The following is a 23,802-nucleotide window of genomic DNA, read 5'->3' as shown; positions in this document are numbered from 1 at the left end:
ATTTTGTTGAGTAAGAAGATGTAATTCCGTTTATGTTGGACCCCCCCCCCCCTTCCACACCTCGTACAGCACCTATCATTAATTTTACATCTGGGCCATTGACCGATGCATCGCTATCAGAACTATCCAAAGTAATCCACTGTATTGCTGTATCTGAAAAAGATATACTACCCATTCTGTCTCAGGAAACTTTAATGTGTCTTGCTTCCTGTTCAATGTATAATGATAAGCTAGGAAGGTAATGCAGCGTATCAAGGATTCTTTGAGTATTAGACCTTACTTAACTGACAACCCCCCCCCCCCGCCAGAAATGCAACAAATGAATAAATAAATAAATAAAGGAATAAATATATGAATATAAATACAATTAAAGTAAGAATATGAATGAAATGAAATGAAATACACTAAATGAATTAAAGAAATTATAGAAGAATGAAATTGAAAATAATAATAGAAATGATTAATGATTAAGAAAAAAAATGAATAAAACGGAAATTATTTCATTCTAAAAGTAAAAAGAAAAATGAAAGAAATCTTGAACACACACACAGCGGGGACTTTCTTGGTAATGATATTTATAGGGTCCTTTGGTGAATAGGATTTTCATGTTTCTGTCTGCTACAGATGGTCTGATCTATGAGAAGCTGTGACATACACGACACGAAGTGAATTGGATGCAGTTAGTAAACATATGTTCATGATAAAAATTGACAGTAATGGGTGTATTGTCCGATTGATTTAATCAACATGACTTGTTTATTGGCAATCCGTATTCTTGGTATACAAAGCTGATGGTTTATAACATCGTAGTGAAAGACATTTCTTTTTGAAGTAATCAGAATGTGTGTTTGATATAAATTGTAATTATCAGTATCTATTTTAATGTTTGATGAAAAATAGATTATGGAATTATGTTGTATAAAACTAGGAATGATTTAGTTCATTCCGTGGTTAATATGAATTTATTACTACATGACAGAATGTGATTTATTGTAAGAATTTACTCGCATTTTTTCTATCGAGTTTACTTATAATGAATTAATATTAGTGGGATTGCATTTTGAAAATGATTATTTCGCTTTTTTCAATTTCTTTTAGAATCATCCGGGATCAACCTTCGCTAAGTTCTATCGGCCAATCTGATCTGACTGGTTTCAATGAACTCACACACTTGTAAGTATATTCTCAACAAATGTTTTCGTAACGTTGCGGTAGAATGGAATGGAAACCGGGTCGGGGGAGGAGGGGGGGGGGGGGGTTGGCAGGTTTTAAAATGTAATGATTTGAAAACCACTTCTACATCCATTTACAAAGCAGTTTCTATGACGCCGTTATTAATTTGACAAAAAGTTCTTATATTTCTCCTTATCTAGCGCATGCGCAGACTAGTAATTTGGCCAGATAAACGAATGTATGTATAATTGTACTTTCACTCAGCAATAATGTTTCAGCGTTACTGAAAGATATATATTTTAATTTTATTTATTTATTTGGTATACAACACAAATACACGATACAGAGGTCCAAGGACCAAAATGAACACGTTTACAAAAATTACAGCATAATAGTAAATGAAATTAACAGTAACAACCAAAATTAAAAAAGACTAATATATTCGGAAGATTAGAAAATATGACAAAGGAAATAGGTGGCAAACAAAATTCTCAAATTCATTTTTTGTCTCACCTGCATAGCAGAGTGAGACTATAGGCGCCGCTTTTCCGACGGCGGCGGCGACGGCGGCGTTAACACCAAATCTTAACCTGAGGTTAAGTTTTTGAAATGACAGCATAACTTAGAAAGTATATGGACCTAGTTCATGAAACTTGGCCATAAGGTTAATCAAGTATTACTGAACATCCTGCCTGAGTTTCATGTCACATGACCAAAGTCAAAGGTCATTTAGGGTCAATGAACTTAGACCATTTTGGGGGAATCAACATCAAAATCTTAACCTAAGGTTAAGTTTTTGAAATGTCATCATAACTTAGAAAATATATGGACCTAGTTCATGAAACTTATACATAAGGTTAATCAAGTATCACTGAACATCCTGCATGAGTTTCACATCACATGACCAAGGTCAAAGGTCATTTAGGGTCAATGAACTTTGGCCGAATTGGGGGTATCTGTTGAATTACCATCATAACTTTGAAAGTTTATGGATCTGATTCATGAAACTTGGACATAATAGTAATCAAGTATTACTGAACATCCTGTGCAAGTTTCAGGTCACATGATCAAGGTCAAAGGTCATTTAGGGTCAATGAACTTTGGCCAAATTGGGGTATTTGTTGAATTACAGCCATAAATTTGAAAGTGTGTTGGTCTAGTTCATAAAACTTGGACATAATAGTAATCAAGTATCACTGAACATCCTGTGCGAGTTTCAGGTCACATGATCAAGGTCAAAGGTCATGTAAGGTCAAAGAACTTTGGCCACGTTGGGGGTATTTGTTGAATTGCCATCATATCTCTATAAGTGTATTGGTCTAGTTCATAAAACGTGGAAATAAGAGTAACCAAGTATCACTGAACATCTTGTGCGAGTTATAGTAGTTTTCAAAATCAGCACTGCTGCTATATTGAATCGCGTGATGCAGGTGAGACGGCCAGAGGCATTCCACTTGTTATTATGAACTGTACAATTAATCTAGCGATGTCAGTTTAAGTCCATATTTTATATTATTCAATTAAAAATAATTTGTTACGTTTTTTATACAATCTTGCCATTTTTATTCGCTGACATGAATTGTTTTCTCTCTTTTTTCTAGAGAAATCACCAACACCAATCTCAGTTCTATCCACGTACATAGCTTTGAAGGATTAAAACTGAAAACATTGTAAGTGTTGAATTTTTAATCTTACTATCCATGTTTATTTTCTTGTTTTACATGACATTCTGATCACTTATACCCTTGTTTTGAATTGTGCGCAAACTATATTTTAAAATCGAAGTCATAATTCATAAATATGTATTTATTTTTAAAATGTATACGTCAACTAATTCGAATAGTTGGAAATATCAGCATTACAACATGACCAGCGCTACATAAGGGAAGGGCGACAATCCTTATGATTTTTAAATGATACATATAGTAGAAGTACTACTACTAGCAGTAGTAGTAGTAGTAGTGGTGGTGGTAGTAGTAGTAGTAGTAGTAGTAGTAGTAGTAGTAGTAGTAGTAGTAGTAGTAGTAGTAGTAGTAGGAGTAGTAGTAGTAGAATTAGGAGTAGTAGTAGTAGTAGTAGTAGTAGTAGTAGTAGTAGTAGTAGTAGTAGTTAGAAGTCGTAGTAATATTAGTATAGTAGTAGTGGCAGCAGTAGTATTAGTATTAGTAGTAGTATTAGTATTAGTAGTAGCAGCAGCAGCAGTAGTAGTAGTAGTAGTAGTAGTAGTAGTAGTAGTAGTAGTAGTAGTAGTAGTAGTAGTAGTAGGAGTAGTAGGAGTAGTAGGAGTAGTAGGAGTAGTAGTAGTAGTAGTAGTAGTAGTAGTAGTAGTAGTAGTAGTAGTAGTAGTAGTAGTAGTAGTAATATCAGCAGCAGTATAGTAGTAGTAGTAGTAGTAGAAGTATAGTAGTAGTAGTATAATGGGAGTAGTAGTAATAATATTATTTTGTAGAAATAGATTTTGTTTTAGTGAAGAGGAGATAGAATGGTAGTATTAAGAGTAAGAATAAATATATATTGAATTCAATTCCCTCATTGTCATGTATTCTTTATCTGCAGAGATTTGAGAAGAAATCGATTGAAGTCGATCACGTGGGAGCCGTTTATGTACCTGTATAGCCTTGAAGAATTGTGAGTAGATAAATAATGGCTGGCAATCAATTCGTATGCCCCGTATATGATCATACACATGGTTCATTATGTATTATTCATGCAATTGATTGCACATAAGGCTGTCTACCACGAAAAAATCAGAACTCAGATCAATCGTTAATCTTTGTGTACCCGTGCCTTGATGAATAAATCTGACAAATCCACCCTCAAAGATAATCAAAATTAATATGTGGGCCGATATTAATCAAGTAATTAACATATTTGACAAGAAATTCGCTAGTCGTTGTGATACCCGTACTAGTTTCAGTTTAGACATGATTTTGTAATAATTCATAGTAAATGAAAAGTGGACTCTACTTGAATTATAATAAGAAAGGTATTGTCATAGAATAATACATGCTGGATGACGGGGGGGGGGGGGGGGTATTCCCACTAAATATTTCATTTGTTCTACATGAATAACTTTGATTCAAAACGGGATATAGTTTTAATGTAATGTTTGTCACATTATTTCCACATACGCTGATTATGTGATATTATGATTATAATTCATCACACAAAACAGTGTATTTCAGTTAATCAAATAATTATTATTACTCCGGATCGTTTTAACAAAACTTTATTATATGTGTATAAAACAACAAAGTGCTTAAAGGTCAGGTCCACCTCCGCAAAATACTGACTTGATTCGATAGAGAACAAACAAACAAACAAACAAACAAATTTCATCAAAATCGGATGTGAAATAAGAAGAAAGTTATTGAATTGAATTGAATAACTTTATTATCCAGAAACGAAATTCCTTTTTTCACTGGTTTACACACATGTAGATACAATGTATATACACAGAACAAAACAAAATATGAAAAAAATTTGTCAACATGAGCACATGTTTCATCATCTTTTGTTTTGTTCTGTGTATATGACATTTTAAATTTTCGCTTATGTTTCTCAAAATAGTGCACAGCTCAGTGATATGCAAATGAGAGAGTCGATAATGTCACCCACTATTTCTTTTGTTTTTTTTATTGTTTGAATTATACAATATTTCAATTTTTACAGATTTGACAATAATGACTAACTTGACTGAACCACGAGATGATAAAACGATGAGATTTCTATATGTTCAAGGAGGAATAAAACTTTGTTTCATGTGACAATGTGAAGAAAATTAAAATATTTCATATTGCATATAATAAAATACAAAAGAGTCATCAGTTCCCTCATTTGCATACCAACCAGGATGTGCATATACTATTTTGTGATATGAAGCGAAACTTTAAAATATCAAAAAAAAATGTTTATCAAAACTTTTAAAAGTAAGAAAAAGGTACCACCAAAAAGGATATTTATAGAAGTAGCAAAGTTAACAACGCGAGCAGGAGATACGGTATGATTCATTTGATTGCCCTTAGAAAGATGAAAATAATAAATGCACTTGTTTACGAGGACTGTAAACAAAAATACTTTGTACATACCTGTGTTTACCTGGTCCATTTTGAAAGTCTAAGATAGGGAAGTGTCTCATTCACAGACATTGTTACAATGATAACTACCATCGAAAAACTTCATGCATTTTCTATGATAAATCGATAAATCAGAAAAAAATTTCACCCCTTCAATAGGACAAAAATAAAAAAGATTTTGATGAAATTTTCAGCGTTATGCTTGTTGGATTTTTTTCTTTTTCTTTGATTTTTTTGTTGGGGTGGACTTGTCCTTTAAGGAAGGGTATGATATAATGAACAGAGAATGCCATGAAATTGGTGTGTTTTGAAAACTGATGGAGTTCTTTCACATATGATAATTTGAATTAGATTTTGATTTCGATTATTTTCGATTCTGTTTATGTTCAACATAAATATCAGTATCGAGCAATAATAACAAACACAAGAAAATGTTATTTTTGCATGATTTTAGATCATGTCTCTGTCCCGATACAATTCATCTGCTATGTTGATTTCCAATTGTCTACAATACAATATCATTTGATTTGTATATTCACAGTTGCAATAATTATTTTGTATGATTTTTTTTCATATTATGAATTTTATTTGAAGTGAATGAATAATAAAGATTACTACAAAACAAAAACACACATTGTTTATATGGATAATAACTGTAATAGAATTTAAAAAAATAAAAGTATTGTTATTTAATTAACTTCTGAGTTCTAGTTCAACCAAGGACATGATAGCTGATGACTTTTGTTATGAAATACAATGAATCAAAATGTTCTGAATATGTTTAATCTATGCTGTTTTTTAGATTCCTTGCCAACAACCCTCTTGTGTGTAGTAACTGTCAGAATAACTGGCTTCGAGAGCCCCACCAGGATCTAGAACTAGGTGAAAATCTCACTTGTGTCGACAATGGTACACAGATCTTCATGCAAACTTTCGTTGTGGATAACTGTAGTAAGTTCAGCTGTCTCTATTTATATTCTTAATTCCCATTCAGTAACTCTATACCAGTTCTGCAAGATTGGAGAGTATGAAAATATTCTGACTGGGTGGTATCTCTATCTCCCCCGGTGTTTTTTTTTTTTTTTTTTTTTTTTTTTTTTTTGGGGGGGGGGGGTAGGATGATGTGTGTTCCTTCATAATTTGCTGAAGCAAGTTTCATAAAGATGTCATTACCATCCGAAGTTTATACACCATTTGATTTTCGGAATTTTTATTAAAGATTTATCATGATTCTGTTTTTTTCTGAGCATTGTCTAATTCCTGTTTTCTTACTTGGATTTCATCCAAACTATTAATTCCAAGCATGGTGAGGTATATTCCAGTTCTCGTTACATCACCCCTCACCCCCTCCCTCATCTATGACTCTTTTCCCCTGCCATGCATACATACACGGACACACCTCACATACGCACGTAAAGAAATCGCGGAGAAAACCTTTTTAGTACTGCTATTCTTAAAGTTTAAAAAGCTTTTAATTTGCTTTTTGAAATTATTGTTCTCGAAACATTCCAGAGTTCGGAAAAAATCATCTAAACATGATCGTAATGCAACATTTTTTTGGTCTTTAGTAAACACGACGTCTATATGACTACAAGAAATTAAGATATAAGTTTTGACTCTAAAATTTTTTAACTACCGGTATATTTCTTCCAGGAGTTCCATCTGTGAATGTGACGCCAAGGCACCTTGAAATAAAGAATGGCGACTCGTTCAACGCGAGCTGTGAGGTGGATGGAGAACCTCACCCTAGCTTGAGATGGGATGTAAGTCGATTGATGTCTCCTTATCAACTTGTTAATATCAGCGAGAGACAACAGATTATCATGGTCCAGAATGCATCATATAAGGATACCGGACTCCTGGAGTGTATTGTTAGTAGTGTGGCGGGATGGAATGCCGCTGAGGTCAACCTCACAGTCAAGGGTAAGTTACAGGAGTTTACCATTTAGGATGGGAGTTAACGTTTGAGGACGGGGGTTAACGTTTGAGGACGGGAGTTTACGATAATTGAGGACTTGAGTTTAAGACTGAATACGTGAGTTTACAATCGAGGACGTGGGTTTACAATTGAAGACGTGAGTTTACAATTGAGGACGTGGGTTTACAATTGAGGACGTGAGTTTACAAATGAGGACGTGAGCTAACGATTAAGGACAATGGAGAACGTGAGTTTAACGATTGAGGACGTCTGGACGTGAGTTAACAATTGAGGACGTGATTTAGGACGTAAGTTTGCGATTAAGTACGATTAAGGACGTGAGTTTACGATTCAGGACAATTGAGGACGGGAGTTTTTAAATGCGGACGAGAGTTGCGATTAAGGACGAGTGATTGCGATTCAGGACATGACTTTGCGATTCAGAACACGAGTTTACGATTGAGTTTTTACGTTTGAGGACGTGAGTTTATACGAATGAGGACGGGAGTTATCGATTGAGAGCGGGAGTTTACAACTAAGGAGAGCTTCCGTGGCTGTAGGCCGCTTAATAGGAAACCCCTGCTTAGAGCATGCATGTCTCAGTGTTTGTTTTGTAGATCAAGCTGAACCAGTTCCCCTCAAACGCAAAAATATGATAAATGCATTATTTTAGTGGTTCAATAATACCCTCTTGTTGACCACACTCATACCCTCGTTTTTGTACGTATCCATGTGGGATATCAAATAATTAGGTCTGCGAACCTTCAAACACTCCCTAAACTGGTTCTTAACGTATCACTTAAAAACAATCATATGTTCCTATATAGTGACATCCAAGGTGAATTGTTTTTCGTCGTACTCTAGACAGTTATAGCATGATAGGTTCATTGTGATATATATATATTTTTTTTAAAAGATATATTCAAAATCGTATCCCCATACAGTTGCACCAAAGATCAACCGATTCTGGGGACCGATCAAGAGATTCCACTACTGCATTGATCTAAACGTGACGGCCCTACCAACCCCTAATGTCACCATCTACCATAACGGTACCAAGGAACTCCACTATGATAGCAGACTATCAAACGTCACCATCAACTCACACCCAACAATGAGAAGATACGAGGTCACCAACAAGGCTAGGACTCCATGGGAGATATTTGGTTGCCTGACGTTTCTCCTTCCATCGCACTACGATAACGGCAACTACACGCTGGTCGTTTCTAACGAACTTGGCTCGGATAGGAAAAACATCAGTGCCATATTCTTTGATGGAAGTGGTAAGGGATTTTTCTGATGCTATTAGTTTTGTCTTGACCAATATATAAAAAAAAAAAAATCAGAATATGTCCCTCTTTATGGCCTTTCTTAGAATGATTGATAGATGGCTACAAAACATTATAAAAAAGATGCAACCATAACAAATGTATGTTCTTTTTCGATCTCTGTATGGAAGTATTTCATACATGTACATGGTTTTCTCGTTGAAAAGAATTTTTATGGCACTTGCTAAGAAGTAATTATGTTTGTAACAATGTCGTTAACTTAGTTATTTATGATCATGAAGATAAGAAATTCAATCCTGGTCCATATTCTACCGATCATTTAACCCTGAATCTATCTGGGTCTACGATATGCATTGGGCAAAGTGGAAACTTTATCCCAGGATACTCTCTGTGTCAAAACCGTTTTATTTTTTAAACCTTAACCATGTTAACCAAGTCGGGCCTTTTGAATGTTAACTGTCATACCACCCCCCCCCCCCCAGCTGCCGATCGCGCGAGCGCCTGGAAAACAATGATAGTGTGCGATATAATCTAGAAGGATATGGTTAATTTGTCTGCTTTATAATACATTTTTGTATTGTTTGAATTAATTATGCTAATCTATGCATAAATAATACATTTTATATAGAATGCTTATGCTCCTATATAGAATCCTATTTTTTGGTGAAAATATTTTTGGAGCAATTTTTGGTCGGACATGCACTTACAAAAAATGATTTCGGAACCGCGTATCCGGGCGTGGCAAATTTGTTTTAAAAGATGCGAAAGACCTGAAAATAAAATGTTAAACGCGCTGCGGAATGTTGCCGGAAAAATAAGAAGGGGGGGGGGTGGTTGATTGAACCACTGCTGTTTTAGGGTTAAGATAAATAGCAAGCAGTATGCATTTGTTGAGTAAAATATGGGCCTTGATGATATAATGATATTTCCACATTATCAGCTATTGAGATGCACATGAATGACTGATGCCACCAATATTCATTTGAATGTCTTGAGTATGCGACTGTCATCCTCATACTAATACTTGCATTAAAGTTCGTAACTAACTTTTACTAATGACAACCATGATGTGAATGTATATTATAACACTTTATATCCATCTGCATGATTGAAACGAAAACTAACCAAACACATCGTGTCTGTGTGTATAATAGTCTGGGAGATGCGGTACTTTACTAACTTCACATTTCATCATGGTTTTTCATATTAACATTGAATGTTGGTGGTGGGTGTACTCATCTATTGTCCCATTCTTAATGGACCTTAACACCAGAAGCTCCTTACCCTGAGAAACGTGAGACACCTGCTCCCGATGGCAGTGACAACACTCTCAAACCAAAAACATCTGGACCTAAAGGACCACCTCTCGACCCTTCTACCAGGCAACCACATAAAATGGACTCGGTTCCTGTAAGTATTTTGTATGGTTGAGCCGCAAGGTCAACGGCCACTCCGCCTAGGAGTCTCCATGGTCACCGCCTGCAACATTATCCTCTATGTATGTTCTATGTATGTGCTGTGTTTATGTTTGCCATGTTCTGGTGCTTCTGTCATGTCTGTGGGAGCACGTCTGTCATTTCATGTATCAATATGGGAACTCATCCTGCTTATCTATGCATGTGACCCTCTGCATCCATCCCCCTATACCTCTTACATTGTGAGTCACCTCTAGCCACGCATCTAGTCTTTCGGGACCAGGTACCTAAAAAAGGATAACCTGTTCATCAATGATGTCTTTGTCATCCTTGTTGGTTATTCGTTTTCTTGTTCCCTGTGAAGTTTCTATACCTGATTATCCTGAAACGGGCAGCCCCTCTTCGCAAGATAACCGCACCCGCACGCTCAACCCTCCCCGCGACACCAGAGGGACACCGAGTTACGTAAGTATGAAAAGAAAGTAACCGCTCTTTGATACTAGTACTAGAGAACAGGGCGGTGCAACAGTAGGACAGGGGGCATCTGCACCTATGATTGTTCAAGTTCTGCAAAAAAAAAAAGAAGAGGAAACAAGAAAGAAAATATCAATAAGGGAGGAAGAAGTATTATAGAAAGATAAACCTGGGCAGTGTGACTCTATTATTACCACTTTATTAATTGATAACTAAACACAGTCACTTACAGGTCATCAACCCCCCCCCCCCCCCAGCCCCCAACTCCATTCTGGCGCCGCACCTGCAATAATTTAACAAAATACAACACGTCCACTGTATCTAATAGAAGAATGAGGAGGAGCCTCCTTTTGTGAAAAAGGTTCCTTTGAGCACCAGCTTACAGAATACAAGGTAAAGTGTGTACATGTACATAGAATTATGAAATTCATTTCATTTAAACCCGTTGTACCATTATGATACAATTATCTTAATCAACTATAAAGGTAACCAACTAGATTTTTGCACAAACAAGTCATGTGAGATTGCCATATAATATCATGAATCTAATAAAGTGATCTGTACAATTTTATGGAACGTTAAATAATAGTTGTGATTTTTAGTAGTTTCTCATGTCAGTTCAGACTTCAAAATATATTTTCTAAACCAGGTGGGGAGCCAGGGGTTGGGTAGGGGCGAAGGGGCCTTGGAAAAGAAAGGGAAGAGAGAAGGGAAAGAAGAATGTGAAGAGAGAGAGAGAGAGAAACAAGAAACTGGCAGTATCCAGATGAAGCTGAATATGATTGAAACTGACTGTTGCCATTCCATGGTTAATGTGGTAAAACATATTGATACAGGTTACAGTGAACATAAGCACTTCAGGGTACCTGAAAATCCAAAAATGGCGCCAAAAATGGCTGCCGTAGCCTAAAAATCTACAATTCATCTACTATTTGCTTTCGTGTCTTTAATTTTGGTTTCTATTCGACGTAGTCCAGTATTACTCCGAAAGTCTGAGATGGCTTCCAAAAATGGAGTCTAAAATTGCTGTTGTTACTTAAAAATGGCCCAGACCTGTTCTTTTGCAAATGTTGTACCTGATCTTAACTAAACGGAATCGAAAATTATTATTGTACAATTCTCCCTGTTTATCATGTTAATAGACTTAATTTTTTTTAATTCAAAATCAGTTGACATGTTGAGTACTTCTAACAGTGGTGATAGCCCCTGCTGTTAAAAAAATTGATGTCGTTAGGTGTAAGTTCCTTTTATATTCATGAATGTTGTATGTTTAGTCAAAAGTAACTCATAAACCACTGTGGTCAAGCAAAGCTCTTTTGCAAACTTTGTAAATTACGCTGTGATCCATTACGATTTGCTTTTCGTTGCTAATCGCAAAATATTTTAAGACGTCCATTTTTATACAATCAAAATAATGGCCACGACTGACCTCAAGACCTGATATGATCTGACAGGATCAGTATGATTACTACACGATTAAAAGACCACGCAGCTCGGGTTTCAATCGTGTGGCGAATTGTGGGTACTATAGGTATTAGCAATGATTAATGTCTTGGGTAGGTTGGGTAGGTGGGGTGGTTAGGGGGAGTTGTCCAATGTCTTAGATTGATAACCCTTCATACCCCACCCATGATACCACGACAACAGGGAAATGAGAAACAATTTATTGTTGCGGTTGGCATCTCATTTCAATTTTGGAGGAATGCCAAATCTTCTAAAGGCTCCTTGGCAAACGATAGCGCCCATTCCTTGTCTTGTTTATGCAGTTTATATCCAATACATTGTTTAAGTCTTAATTAGACTCATTAACGTAACACGAAAATATACACAGTATCATTTCACAATCATTCCCTCTATTTACCATGTTTTCAAAAGGACGTCTGATTTTATATATAAAAGTTTCTGATGTTTTAAAGGATGTTATAGATTTTTGACGCGCATTCTTGCCCAATATTCCTTTAAAGCCTCAGAACTACTTCTAATTCCAAGGCTGAGCAATCACAAATGATAACCTCATGAGAGAGCTTATTAAATTAAAAGGTTTCAGTGACTTAATTCATTCTTTTGATAATTTTTCCAGATCACTGAGTGTCAGATAAAGGCATCCATGCAGTCATCATTTACATATTAATCTACTAAAGGTTATATGCCACGATCTTCGCCTGTATGGTATATGCGATTTTATTCAAATTTGTCCTTCTGCCATTAATCTCATGTTATCACATTATTTCAAAGATCTAGATGGAATTGGCATAACTTGTACAATTATCTGATTATTCCTTCATAGAAATTGAAATAATATCTGTCATTCGTAAATGCAACTCATGATTCTATTTATTGCGCACCATAAAATTAATGGCAAGATATACTGTGTGAAGTGCAGGACACGGTTGGCCAGCCTGAGTTTCGAGAAAATGATTTTAAAAAATGTTATTTTAAAACTATTAAACGGAAGAAATCATGGTTTTAATATTTCAAGGGTGTTAGAATATAGATGGGCTTTAATAACGAATAATTTTTTTCAACTTCAGAAGATTTAATGCATAAAATTAAATACATGTATACGTATTTTGAGCTGGACAAGTACGGTGGTTTTTAAAGCAATGGTTTAATCATCGAGGTAAATACTGTATATGACCCAGTAATGTCACTTATAAACTGGTTATCTGATAGGGGTAAAATCATCTAGGAATTCCAGTCACGTGTACATACATAATATCGTTTGAAGTACATGGCGATTATAATATTTCCATGGATTTTCATGGCTTCATTTTATCCATATTAAAGTTACGTGCTTCTGTGGTATGCAGGGTCGTACAATTTGCATTATTTTACAAACACACTTGATATGAAGGATTATAATAATTAAGAAGTCTTATTGGCTGTAGAAAGTGTGGGGTATTACCTTATTAATTAATGTCCGACGTGAATGTATATGAATTTTGTTTTTATGATTGGTTACGATAAGATTAAAAATGATTGTGATAATAATTTATTTGTGTGCTAATTTTAATAAATTACTGTACATTTGATGAGTATTATTATGTAATTTTGGAACAATGTTTAAGATCGGTTGTACAAAGTAAAACACTGTTTAATTTTTTATGGAACGCTGTGAACTTTTCACTATTTATTTGGCAGTTTGAACTATTTTTAAAAATCTTTAACAACCATGCTTATTTTACATAATATTATCAGATATTAAACTTTGTTGTTTATTTTAAAATGTAAATTCAATTGTTAAACAACTCTTATAAAGTTCAATAGTAAACAGTGTTGTAAGAAAATTTTACACAGTGTCAGTGCTGTTAAAAAAAGTATCTATGTAGTTATCCCATATCATGCGAGATTAAAAGATCCAACAGTCTTTCTTATTTTTTGTAACGAAATCGTCATACTGAATATGATTTTATCTACCTTCCTTATAACCTCTATTCTAACTCCCCATGTATTTTTAATTGTTTTTGTGATGTTTCTTGTTTTCTGCAAGACATGCTATATAGCGATTTATTTTAAAATGTTCTCCATTTTCTCAAAATAATCAACTTCATTAATTTTTGTTGTCATTGTGTTTTATCGAACAATGTCGCGATTTTATTGTGGTAGATAGTTTCTGCACATTATGTAGAGTAGACTCCACATAGTTAGTTTTATGATGTGAATGATTTGATCACAAATTTTAATGGTAAATTTTGAATAATAGAGTAGAGCTTTTGTCTTAAAGTTTGTTGTGTCAATAACTCAAATGATATGAGTTGATAATAATATCAAATTAATGAAAATAGTATTAATATCAAGCAATGATGCGACCAGCTTAATCGTGTGTAAATAGTACGATATAGAATATATATGTACATATTTTAAAAGCCAAGTACGCCGTGACATCATTCTGATATGAATAAAGTAGACAGTCGGTGAATATTAATTTATAATCTGATAATCTGGTAGGAAATAAGACATTTAAGGCATTTAAAATTGCTCCATTTTCAATAGTGGCATACATCAGCATACCACGACCGTTAAAGAAATAAATTTGTTGAAGATGTATGAAAAACAGCCTTTCAATATGCGATTTCATTACGTAAATTGTCTCTTCATAATTCTTTCAATTTGGAGGGGAAGGGCAACTACTGAAAAAAAAAAAGCATTATTATGATAGCATGTACACCCTTAAAATTCCGGGTCAGAATGACGCTAAGCTTCTGTTGGTGTAAATAGTTGCTCTAATAATTTATTCCTCATCACAAGACAAGACCGGTTACATTATTGACTTGGTTTTAACATAAATCTATAGTCAACTATATATAGTCATATTCTGTAAGCGTGACGTTTCGCGTCGTTTTTGATTGACGCGATAGTCATCGGCCAATTGATCTTTAACGTCGACGTTACAACTCTTCTAAAGAACGTCTAACGTTAGCATGGTTAGGTGAAGGTTTTGATGTGTTATCGTTATCTATGATATAGTATGTCATGTTATGCAGGCCACGTTGGTAATTTCATTATCTGAAGTAGCTGTTATGTGTGTATTTATATTCATTCAGGTTTACATCTTGGCAGCAGTTGGAGCAGGTATACTTCTGATTGTCTTGGTGCTGATTGGTCGGAAGTACTATACGAAGAAACGCGAAAGATTCCGAAACCTTGGCGATGGCAGTGCGACCCCGTTTACATCAGTCGCATGTGTTCTGGATGCGAAGAGAGGGGAAGACCGAGTTGATTTGGTCCACATGATTCCTAATCCTAACTACCTGGCTCGAACTGATCGTAGATCTGGTAGTAGTAAGTATGACCATTGAATGATAATTTAGGCCCCTATACCTCAATGGCTATCTTGGATTCAGCGAGGGGGCCTTCGGGTCTTCATGAATTTAATAAAAGGTATTTTGTGTATTATTTACCGGTGTGTTGGCTCAGTTGGTAGAGCATCCGCCTCATAACCGGGAGATCGGGAGTTCAAGTCCCAGTGTCAGATCAAAAAGACTTTAAAAGATAGGGGTCGCTGCTTCTCCTTTTGACGCTCAACGATTTAGTGGATAGAGCAACGTCGATCTGGCGCTGCTCAGTGGCTGCCGGACCAATGATTAAAATAATGGACAAAGTGAGTTTTCTGATGATTTATTTATTAATAATATGGATGAGTAATATTGTTGTAGAGGTAATGTTTGTTTCTCACAGACACACAAAATGACAACCTTACACAAACAACGAAATAGTTTTACAAAATAAAAATACAAAACACGTGTTATCAGAAAGCTTCTTGAATATTATGTATACATTTAGTTCTCGCCTTTTCAAGATGATTGTAAACGTGATAGAGATATGCAATTTAACGTCATCATTTCCGATTGTTCTTACAGCTGCAATCAATCACATTTCTCGTGATACCATCCGATTCATTGGCGAGCTTGGTGAAGGAGCATTCGGTGTGGTGTGTCTGGGACAGTGTGAAGAACTTCCTGGAGCAGAAGGTCCTACCATGGTAGCCATCAAGACACTCAAAGACGCCTCAGTTGGGGACGCTAGGACGGACTTTGAGAGAGAAGCAGAATTACTCACTAATCTACAGCATAAGAACATTGTAACGTTCTATGGAGTCTGTATCGACCACGAACCTTTCTTCATGGTCTTTGAATATATGGAGAATGGAGATCTTAACAACTATCTGAAGTAAATATCATTTATTGATGGCTTACTTCAAGATGCTTTATAATTCATTTTGTCGTAACTGTATTAATATCTTTATAATAATAATAATGATGATAATAATAATAGTAATAATAATAAATAATGATAATGATGATGATGATGATGATGATGATAATAATAATAATATCAATGCGCCTCGGTATAGATTATTTCTAGATGGATGGCGCTATATTTGTATCTTTTTTTCGTCATCATGTGAAACTGTTGTCCTATTTATATTTCCTTTCTATTCATATTGGTGCAATTTGGGGTAACTACTTATACAAAATTTACCCTTCATTTCTCAACGATTATTTTGTATGTATATAGGCACTATGTATTTTTTTTTAAATATTCTTTTATAAGTATCATAAAGGAAAGTTGAAAATTGAAATCCAGGGGTATAATTGCTGAACATATTCAATCCACTGTAGATGAGAACCTAACTACTATTCATAGCAATCAAAGAGTTTCTTAATCTTCAATTCTTTATCATTCACCTCAGATCTCGCGGCCCTGATGCTGATTGTTTCACCCGTAGCCAAGCCTTACTTCCCTTGACTGTAAAAGAACTCCTCTACATTGCAAAACAAATAGCATCTGGTATGGTTTATATGGCTTCTCAACACTTCGTCCATCGAGACATGGCCACCAGGAATTGCTTGGTTGGGGATCGACTCATTGTGAAGATAGCAGACTTTGGAATGTCAAGAGATGTTTATAGCACAGACTACTACAGGGTACTGTATTGTGTTCACTTTTATTCCCTTCATTTTCATTTCTTTCTATATCCTTGAATGGGAAAATACATTTTTATAACATAACCTACTAAAGACATGTTTCGTGGAGAAAATTGTCTCTAAGAAGTGATTTCACAGTATACAAATATTTTCTTACACGTGTTTTAGTTTACAATAAAACGACAATTAATAAATTATTTAGTACATTGCAATGAATATCAATAATAAATTCTGCTATTGAATCAATATGACCCCTAACAAAATCCATTATAAATCATCCACTGCATCAACATACCATCCACACCTTCACGATACTGACTACCCCCCCCCCCCTGCCGATGCATGTTATTTAATAATGCAATAGATTTTATGGTCAGGGGTTAGTTTCATTGATGTGACTGTAACAATAAGGTTCCACATTAAAGCTGACATGAATAAAGCAACAATAATTAATAACACTTTACTCCAATATGCCATTCATTTATTGTGCTAGGTTGGAGGCCATACCATGCTACCTGTCCGCTGGATGCCCCCTGAAAGCATTATCTACAGAACGTACTCAGTGGAGAGTGACGTATGGAGCTATGGTGTTGTCCTTTGGGAGATCTTTGAGTATGGAAAGCAGCCTTGGTTTGGACTATCTAATCATGAGGTAAATTAAATAGTAACTGATATGCCAGGCAAGTGATTTATCCAGATAGACAAAAGTGAGAGATTGACAATCTTAAGATTGGTATACCAGAGTTGGGATCCAGCACTGGGCAGAGAGGCACTTTGAATATGACAAGCAAACAAACAAACAAAACAAAAAAAGATAACAAACAAACAAACAGATCAAAGGTTATCTCTACAAACGGAGACCATTTTGGTGAACAAATAATTCATTTGACAAGCAGAAATGTTAATAAATCTGGTTCAGCTTGTGTCGGGTTCATCAGCTGTCATCTAACTTCTCTATTCACCTTCAAAATAATGAGAAAATATCCTTCTGAATTTCAAAATTAATACAAATTTATTACTATTAAACTCATCAGACCCTGTTAATCAGCAATAGATAATGCACCCCTGGAGTGCACTAAGAGGCTATAGGAGAAACAAATACAATAAGATTAGAAACATTCATCTGTATTTTCAATGGTCACACTTCACTTAATTTGATCTTATAATGTCATGATGTTGTATAAAGGCCCTTGGGCTGTTTCTTCAAGCTGATTACGCCTGACTTTACGCACGATTATGGTCATGTTCTGATACTTGCCACTTCAAAACACCTTTCAGTCGTACTAAATGTCGTCCAAAGCATTAGGAACCGCTTTATGAAAACCTCCTGTCATTCTGTAACGTTGGATACCTCGCTGGAATCATAAGTAAACAAGTATCTGACCTCGGTCTAGGTAATACTAACAAGGTATTATGACCTGTTGGTAACAAGATATATTGGATTAGCGCTCTAATCAATTCTAATATTAGAGACTGGATACTGCCAACCTCGCGTCACCTTAATTGCATTATTGCGTCACGGGAAGTATACGTAGAGTGTGTCTAGTATATATTAATGTTTTGAAGGGTTGCAATCCATGGTTTAGGGAAAAGAATAGCCATGAACACAAAGATCATGTTTTATTAAGTAATACCCTTTCAACTTCAGCGAGGATGGGGTATAGGGGCAAGTCGCCCCAGTGTGGATTTTCAAGTAGGCCTTTGGGAAAGAGGGTTTGGAAATGGCATTTACTATTTTAATGTGCGATTTTATTGCAAACACATTCTTTTTTGTGTGTACAGGTAATTGAGTACATTCATAATGGAATATTACTGGACTGCCCGAAAGGATGCCCCAAGGAGGTCTATAAGATCATGTTAGGATGTTGGCAGCGACAACCCACACAGCGCATGCTCATCAAAGATGTGCACGACGCCATCTCTCGGCTATCCGATGAGAACACTCCCATGGTTGACATTGTTGGGAGGAACACTTTGGTGTAGAGAATGCTTTCAAATCCGGACTTTACCAAAAAGGACCTCGTTCAAAGGAATGATTGGAAGTTGTTTGCTCTTCTATAAATCAGTACAGTTTAAAGCCGGATATGACACGCTTCATAATGGACTATGATATATTTATCTACTAACTTGCCATGCACAGGAGAAGGGGAATACGGGCGCACTTTGTTGAAATTGTTATGTTTGTATAGATACCAAAATGAAGTAATGTATTTGTAATGATATGTATAATGCAGTCATATGTAAGAGGCAACCTGTCACAATTTTATTTACTTAATTTGTTTTAATGCTGATGAAAATGAATGTCTTGATTCTTTGAAAACGTGCGTTTGCCAAATAAATTGTTATATTTTTGGAGAATGCTATGAAAATTGCTCTACTACTATGGTTTTTTTTTAAGATGTAAGCTAGTAGAAATTTATATTTGGCGGAATTTCGCGCTTGGCTCTCGTATTATGTCATTTTCTTGACATTCCATCTGGTGAGAATTCATGTTTTTATTTGTTCTTATTATCAACATCTGGGCCCCGTACACCCCGTAACACAAAGGTTAGTGATTAATCAGTCAATGAAATGGCCTATCAAGATCATCGTTGCATGTGCATTTTGCTCAGTAGACTGACAATGAACCTATCAAAATTATTCTTTCATATTAGCGATTAATCGTTAATCTTGATGTCACGAGGCCCTGGAGGGCTGTCCCACAAAGAGATGTGGTCATAGCAAGTTCTATAATTGGGGCTTCTGATTGGCTAGAAATCGATTTGTTCTTGATTCGTATTATTTCGCTTTGATTGCAAATTCTTTCTGCAACGGTTCCATTACATTTGCTGCGTTGACAATTGCTCTGATAGAAAATCGGCACGTTAGCCAAGCATAAAACATTATCTCAAAAACTAAATAAAAACTAATCCTTAATTATCTTTGCATTATTCTAAACCAAAAACTATATTGCAATCCTAACTCTAAGCCTAGGCCCTCTGAGATTGTAAGACAGGAGCAAAAGTCGTGTCACCTCTGGAAAGCGCCCCCGCCTCCTCAGCCAATTTAAACACCATTTAGTTTGTAAAACCTTTCGTTGTAGATCGATAGCGTTTCAATTGACTTATCATGAAGTAAATTACAATTTACAGGATAATTTCAATATCTACTTCGCGAGTATAATGGGGTCGCTTGGTGATTAAGGCAATTTTTCGGATCGTGAGCCTTTCCGATGAGAGCCTCGACTTTATTTCTTCATCTAGCATCGTAGGCCTTTACAGACATGAGCACATCGTCTGTTTTGTTTATATCAGTGAAAATGGGTATAGTATTTCGTAGAGTATTGGTATAGTTTTCTTGTGTAGGAAGTGTGAGAATCGTCAATCGGGTGTACAGTGTTAAAACTGATTAACAACTACAATTTTGATAGTTAAAGGTTGAAATGATGCGGGTTAGTGCGATGAGAGATATATAGGCCTACAGGGTGGTTGAAAATTAATGATATATCTGGATATATATCAAGATACAACTCTTTGTGAATATTTTATATACTTATATAAAGATGGACTCGAAATTGAATTTTAATGTGAGCGTGATTATTATATGTCTATTATTGCTGGACTGATTGGAGCTAGTGTATTATCATGTCTATTATAAGACTCTGTGACTGATTTCAGTAATCTGGTTACAAAATAAAGTCACGATCAGAGTAGGGAAACTACTTATTTTTTTTATATTGTAATGTTCAGAGGTTGTGAAAGATATACACTTGTTTTTCGAAAGGTATGTTATTTCGAAACACGCGGATTGCATAACCATATAGACCCTAGTGGGGTTCAGTATACCGAAGATAAAAAAAGGGATTCTTCATTTTCAACGTTTGTGATGTTAATCCAGGATGAAGCCAGGTTTGTTAGTACAAAAATAATTCATGAATCCATTTTCCGAGTACAACCTTTGGACTTTTTTTTCCAAACGATCGGTCTGAATACCGAATCTTTGAGCTATTCGAACCTTCGGAATTACGAAATTTCTCAATTTTAAGTTGTAACCGTGAGCGGAGATGTCATGGACATTATTGAGATGTCCATTGCCCGGCCCTGAACAGACTTTTAAGATTTTGTTCTAATTGGATAACAACATTTGCAGTTCTGTCACATAATTTTACCTCAGTGATACATTAATGAGGCGGAATCGTGACTGATTCCAGGTCATACTGAGAAAGGTCACGTTCTGTACATCATTGTTACTTTCCAACCCCTCTCTCTCTCTGTCTGCCTTTGTCTCTTTCTTTTGCTATTTCTGTCCCCCTCCCTCTTTCTGTCTCCTTGTCTCGTAGTAAGCTCGTTGTGGTAGAGTTGTGGAGCACTCTCTCGAGAAGTCCTATAAAAAGAATGGGACAGAGAAACGCGAATCCAGTGAGGGGGTATACCAATTCCTGGAGTATGGCGAAAAAAGACAGCTGTAATAAAATATTTCAAAATAATTTTACCAAGTCAGTCCAGTCAGTGATCCAACATGACGTCAATCAATGCGAATGCCGAGATTCATTTAAGGGCCAAGGGGAATTGCAATGAATTTATTCAAAATTTCTGATGAGGCATAATTATTACACTCTTTAAAATATTGGGCAACATACTGTCTACACAACAATTGGTCAAAACTTAACCCTCACTCTCCCGGGGTATTTTGATTCTTGTCATTCCCGGGGGGGGGGGGGCATTATGGCCCCCCCCCAAGATCTCGGCCGCCGATCGAGCGAGCGACGCAAAAATTTGCACGCTGGTAGTTTGCGATGTAATCTACAAGGCTGTATGGTAAAATTTTCCAAAATAATGAGATTTTATTTTATATGAATTAATTATGCTAATTTATGCATAAATCATACTTTTTGCTCTAATTCACTAAATAAAGCTCCTAGAATGCTAATTTTTGGTAAAAATATTCTTTGTAGCATTCTTAACAATCGCAATGAAAAAAACTTCGGTTTGGAAATCAATTTCTTGTGTATTTTATTGTTTTATGAATTTCTTATGTATTTCTTTGTTTTTTTTACTTTTTGTCTTTTATTGTTTTTTCAATGGAAATCGTTCCAGACTTAATTCTGACCATAAACAAGGCAAAATTAATTAAGTTTAATCAGTAAAAGTAGAAATAATGATACATTTATGAATTTTGGCTAAATACACAATTTGCATTGGATTTGTACATGAAATCACGTTTATGAGCAATTTCGGGTCTGACATGCACTTACATAATGTTGCGTAATGTCGTAACCGTGTACCCGGGTGTCACAAATTTGGTCTCAAAATTTGCGCGAGACTTGAAAGTAAAAAGTCGGTAAGCGGCGAGGTCAAAAAATTTTGCGCAGCAGATATATCGCGAAAATTGTCGAGGGGGGGGGGGGCCATTATGGCCCCCCCCCCCGGGAGAATTAGGGTTAATCGAATTCTGGGTATAGTTTTAAACAATTATATGTGCTTTGGGTGAAAACTACACAGTATAAACTACCCAGAGTTGGATAAATTTTAACCAATTGTTTGGACAGTATATTTATGTTGCCGAACGCTATTAGACGACAATGATTTAAAGTGAGCCAACTGATCATGAAACTTCCTGGCGAAAAGCATAAACACATTTAGGGGGGTTTATATCGCAAGGAAGGCTTTAGCAATACAGTTGAATGTCCCACCCCGGCCCCTCCCCATTACCTATAGTGTGAGAAGAGCATGTATTCTCTCTTCACTGCCATTTCAAAATTTTTCGATACAGCGAGTAGATGGACGGAGAAATTTGCTGATCCAAATTTCAGTAATGATTGGTTACATAATATACCTCACATTTGGAGCACATCAAAGTTTTTGGAGATATCTTGTAAAGAATCAAAATACAGAACATGATGGTCGTGTAAAATGCATCATGTGTATTTTAAAACACATTTTGCATTTTATATATTTTGTGAATCAAAATTTGAATTTTCTGTACAGTTCTTTCAATACTGAAAATGTATTTCTAAGAGGTAGTGTATAAATTATAGAATATATACGTGTATATATAAATATTATGAATATAATTATATACCTTGGAGATTGACCGGTGCTGAGTATATTGTATTCATTTATTTTCATCACGCAGCAATTTACTTCATTGTGTATAGTGTTGAATAGCTTCTATAAAAATATCAGTTTTGAATTAAAAAAGAGAAAGAGATGAGATAAATTTTTGCTGTGCACAAATTGATCATCTCGCCATGAGGATACAACATTCGCCATTACATAATTGATGATTCTTCACTAGCTTTTACTATGTCTATTTATCTTATGCCGCTTGTCAGGAGAATTATACGAAACGTGGTATGATATACTCATTTGAAAAGACGTCTCATTAGTTTTGTCACGATCTATAGCCTACCACTTTTCACTGGAATTCAACTGAGTTTTATGTGAGCCGTTATTGTTACTTTTGTCAATTGTGCTTGTAACTGGATCATTTTTGTTCTTTAAGTTCAATATATATTTTAATATGAATCAAATATTAAATATTACATCCATGTATAGACAATGAGTTTTGTCGTTATTATATTTCAAGTTGTAATTGCTGGTAACAATCTATTGAATTGAAAACACATAAGCTAAAACAGTTCTATTATAAATTTAATATTTACCTTATCAAAATACATATTGCTTTTCATGGGAAACGGGGTCGATTGGATTGTTATACATGCAGTATAGGCAGCACTCCCTGGAAATAAGGTCGGTATGCTATAAAAAGCAGAAATTTAACCAAATTCACATTCATTTTGTAGTGAAAATCGCTTTTCTTTCTTTCCCTTTTTCCAGCACCTCTAATAAAAAATCGTTCCAAGTGCCCTGTCAAAATAGTACTTAATACAATTTCTTTTCATTCTATTTTTGTGGAAGATAAGATCTACTCATCTAAATTTGAAAATGAACTTAATATCAATTTAAAGGTAAATATAACCCAACCTAAAGTTGATTTGAATAAAAAGAGGAAAACAAATCAAACAAACTTGACACTTCATTCAAGTCG

General features: G+C 35.3%; 1 protein-coding gene across 5 annotated transcripts in view; it reads left to right on the top strand.

Moving 5' to 3' along the window:
• The window catches only part of LOC135154215 (BDNF/NT-3 growth factors receptor-like), a 48,394-nt gene extending 26,297 nt beyond the window's left edge, over positions 1–22,097 (top strand). For 2 of the 5 annotated variants that reach the window (XM_064099576.1, XM_064099578.1), the window contains exons 2-13: positions 1,099–1,173; positions 2,775–2,843; positions 3,730–3,801; positions 6,052–6,200; positions 6,903–7,172; positions 8,112–8,450; positions 10,236–10,336; positions 14,890–15,127; positions 15,706–16,015; positions 16,539–16,773; positions 17,267–17,425; positions 18,556–22,097. In XM_064099576.1, the coding sequence (XP_063955646.1) occupies positions 1,099–1,173; positions 2,775–2,843; positions 3,730–3,801; positions 6,052–6,200; positions 6,903–7,172; positions 8,112–8,450; positions 10,236–10,336; positions 14,890–15,127; positions 15,706–16,015; positions 16,539–16,773; positions 17,267–17,425; positions 18,556–18,756 (2,218 nt within the window). In that variant the 3' untranslated portion in view covers positions 18,757–22,097. Of the gene's footprint in view, positions 1–1,098; positions 1,174–2,774; positions 2,844–3,729; positions 3,802–6,051; positions 6,201–6,902; positions 7,173–8,111; positions 8,451–9,729; positions 9,867–10,235; positions 10,337–14,889; positions 15,128–15,705; positions 16,016–16,538; positions 16,774–17,266; positions 17,426–18,555 lie in introns of all 5 variants that reach the window. The other 3 variants (XM_064099574.1, XM_064099577.1, XM_064099575.1) reach the window with 2 other exon arrangements.
• Positions 22,098–23,802: the final 1,705 nt, after the last annotated feature.

This window comes from Lytechinus pictus, chromosome 5, assembly GCF_037042905.1.
Source record: "Lytechinus pictus isolate F3 Inbred chromosome 5, Lp3.0, whole genome shotgun sequence".
Classification (NCBI taxonomy): Eukaryota; Metazoa; Echinodermata; class Echinoidea; order Temnopleuroida; family Toxopneustidae; genus Lytechinus; species Lytechinus pictus.
Note: the sequence above shows the minus strand (reverse complement) of the source record. Positions and strands in the feature narration are given on the sequence as shown.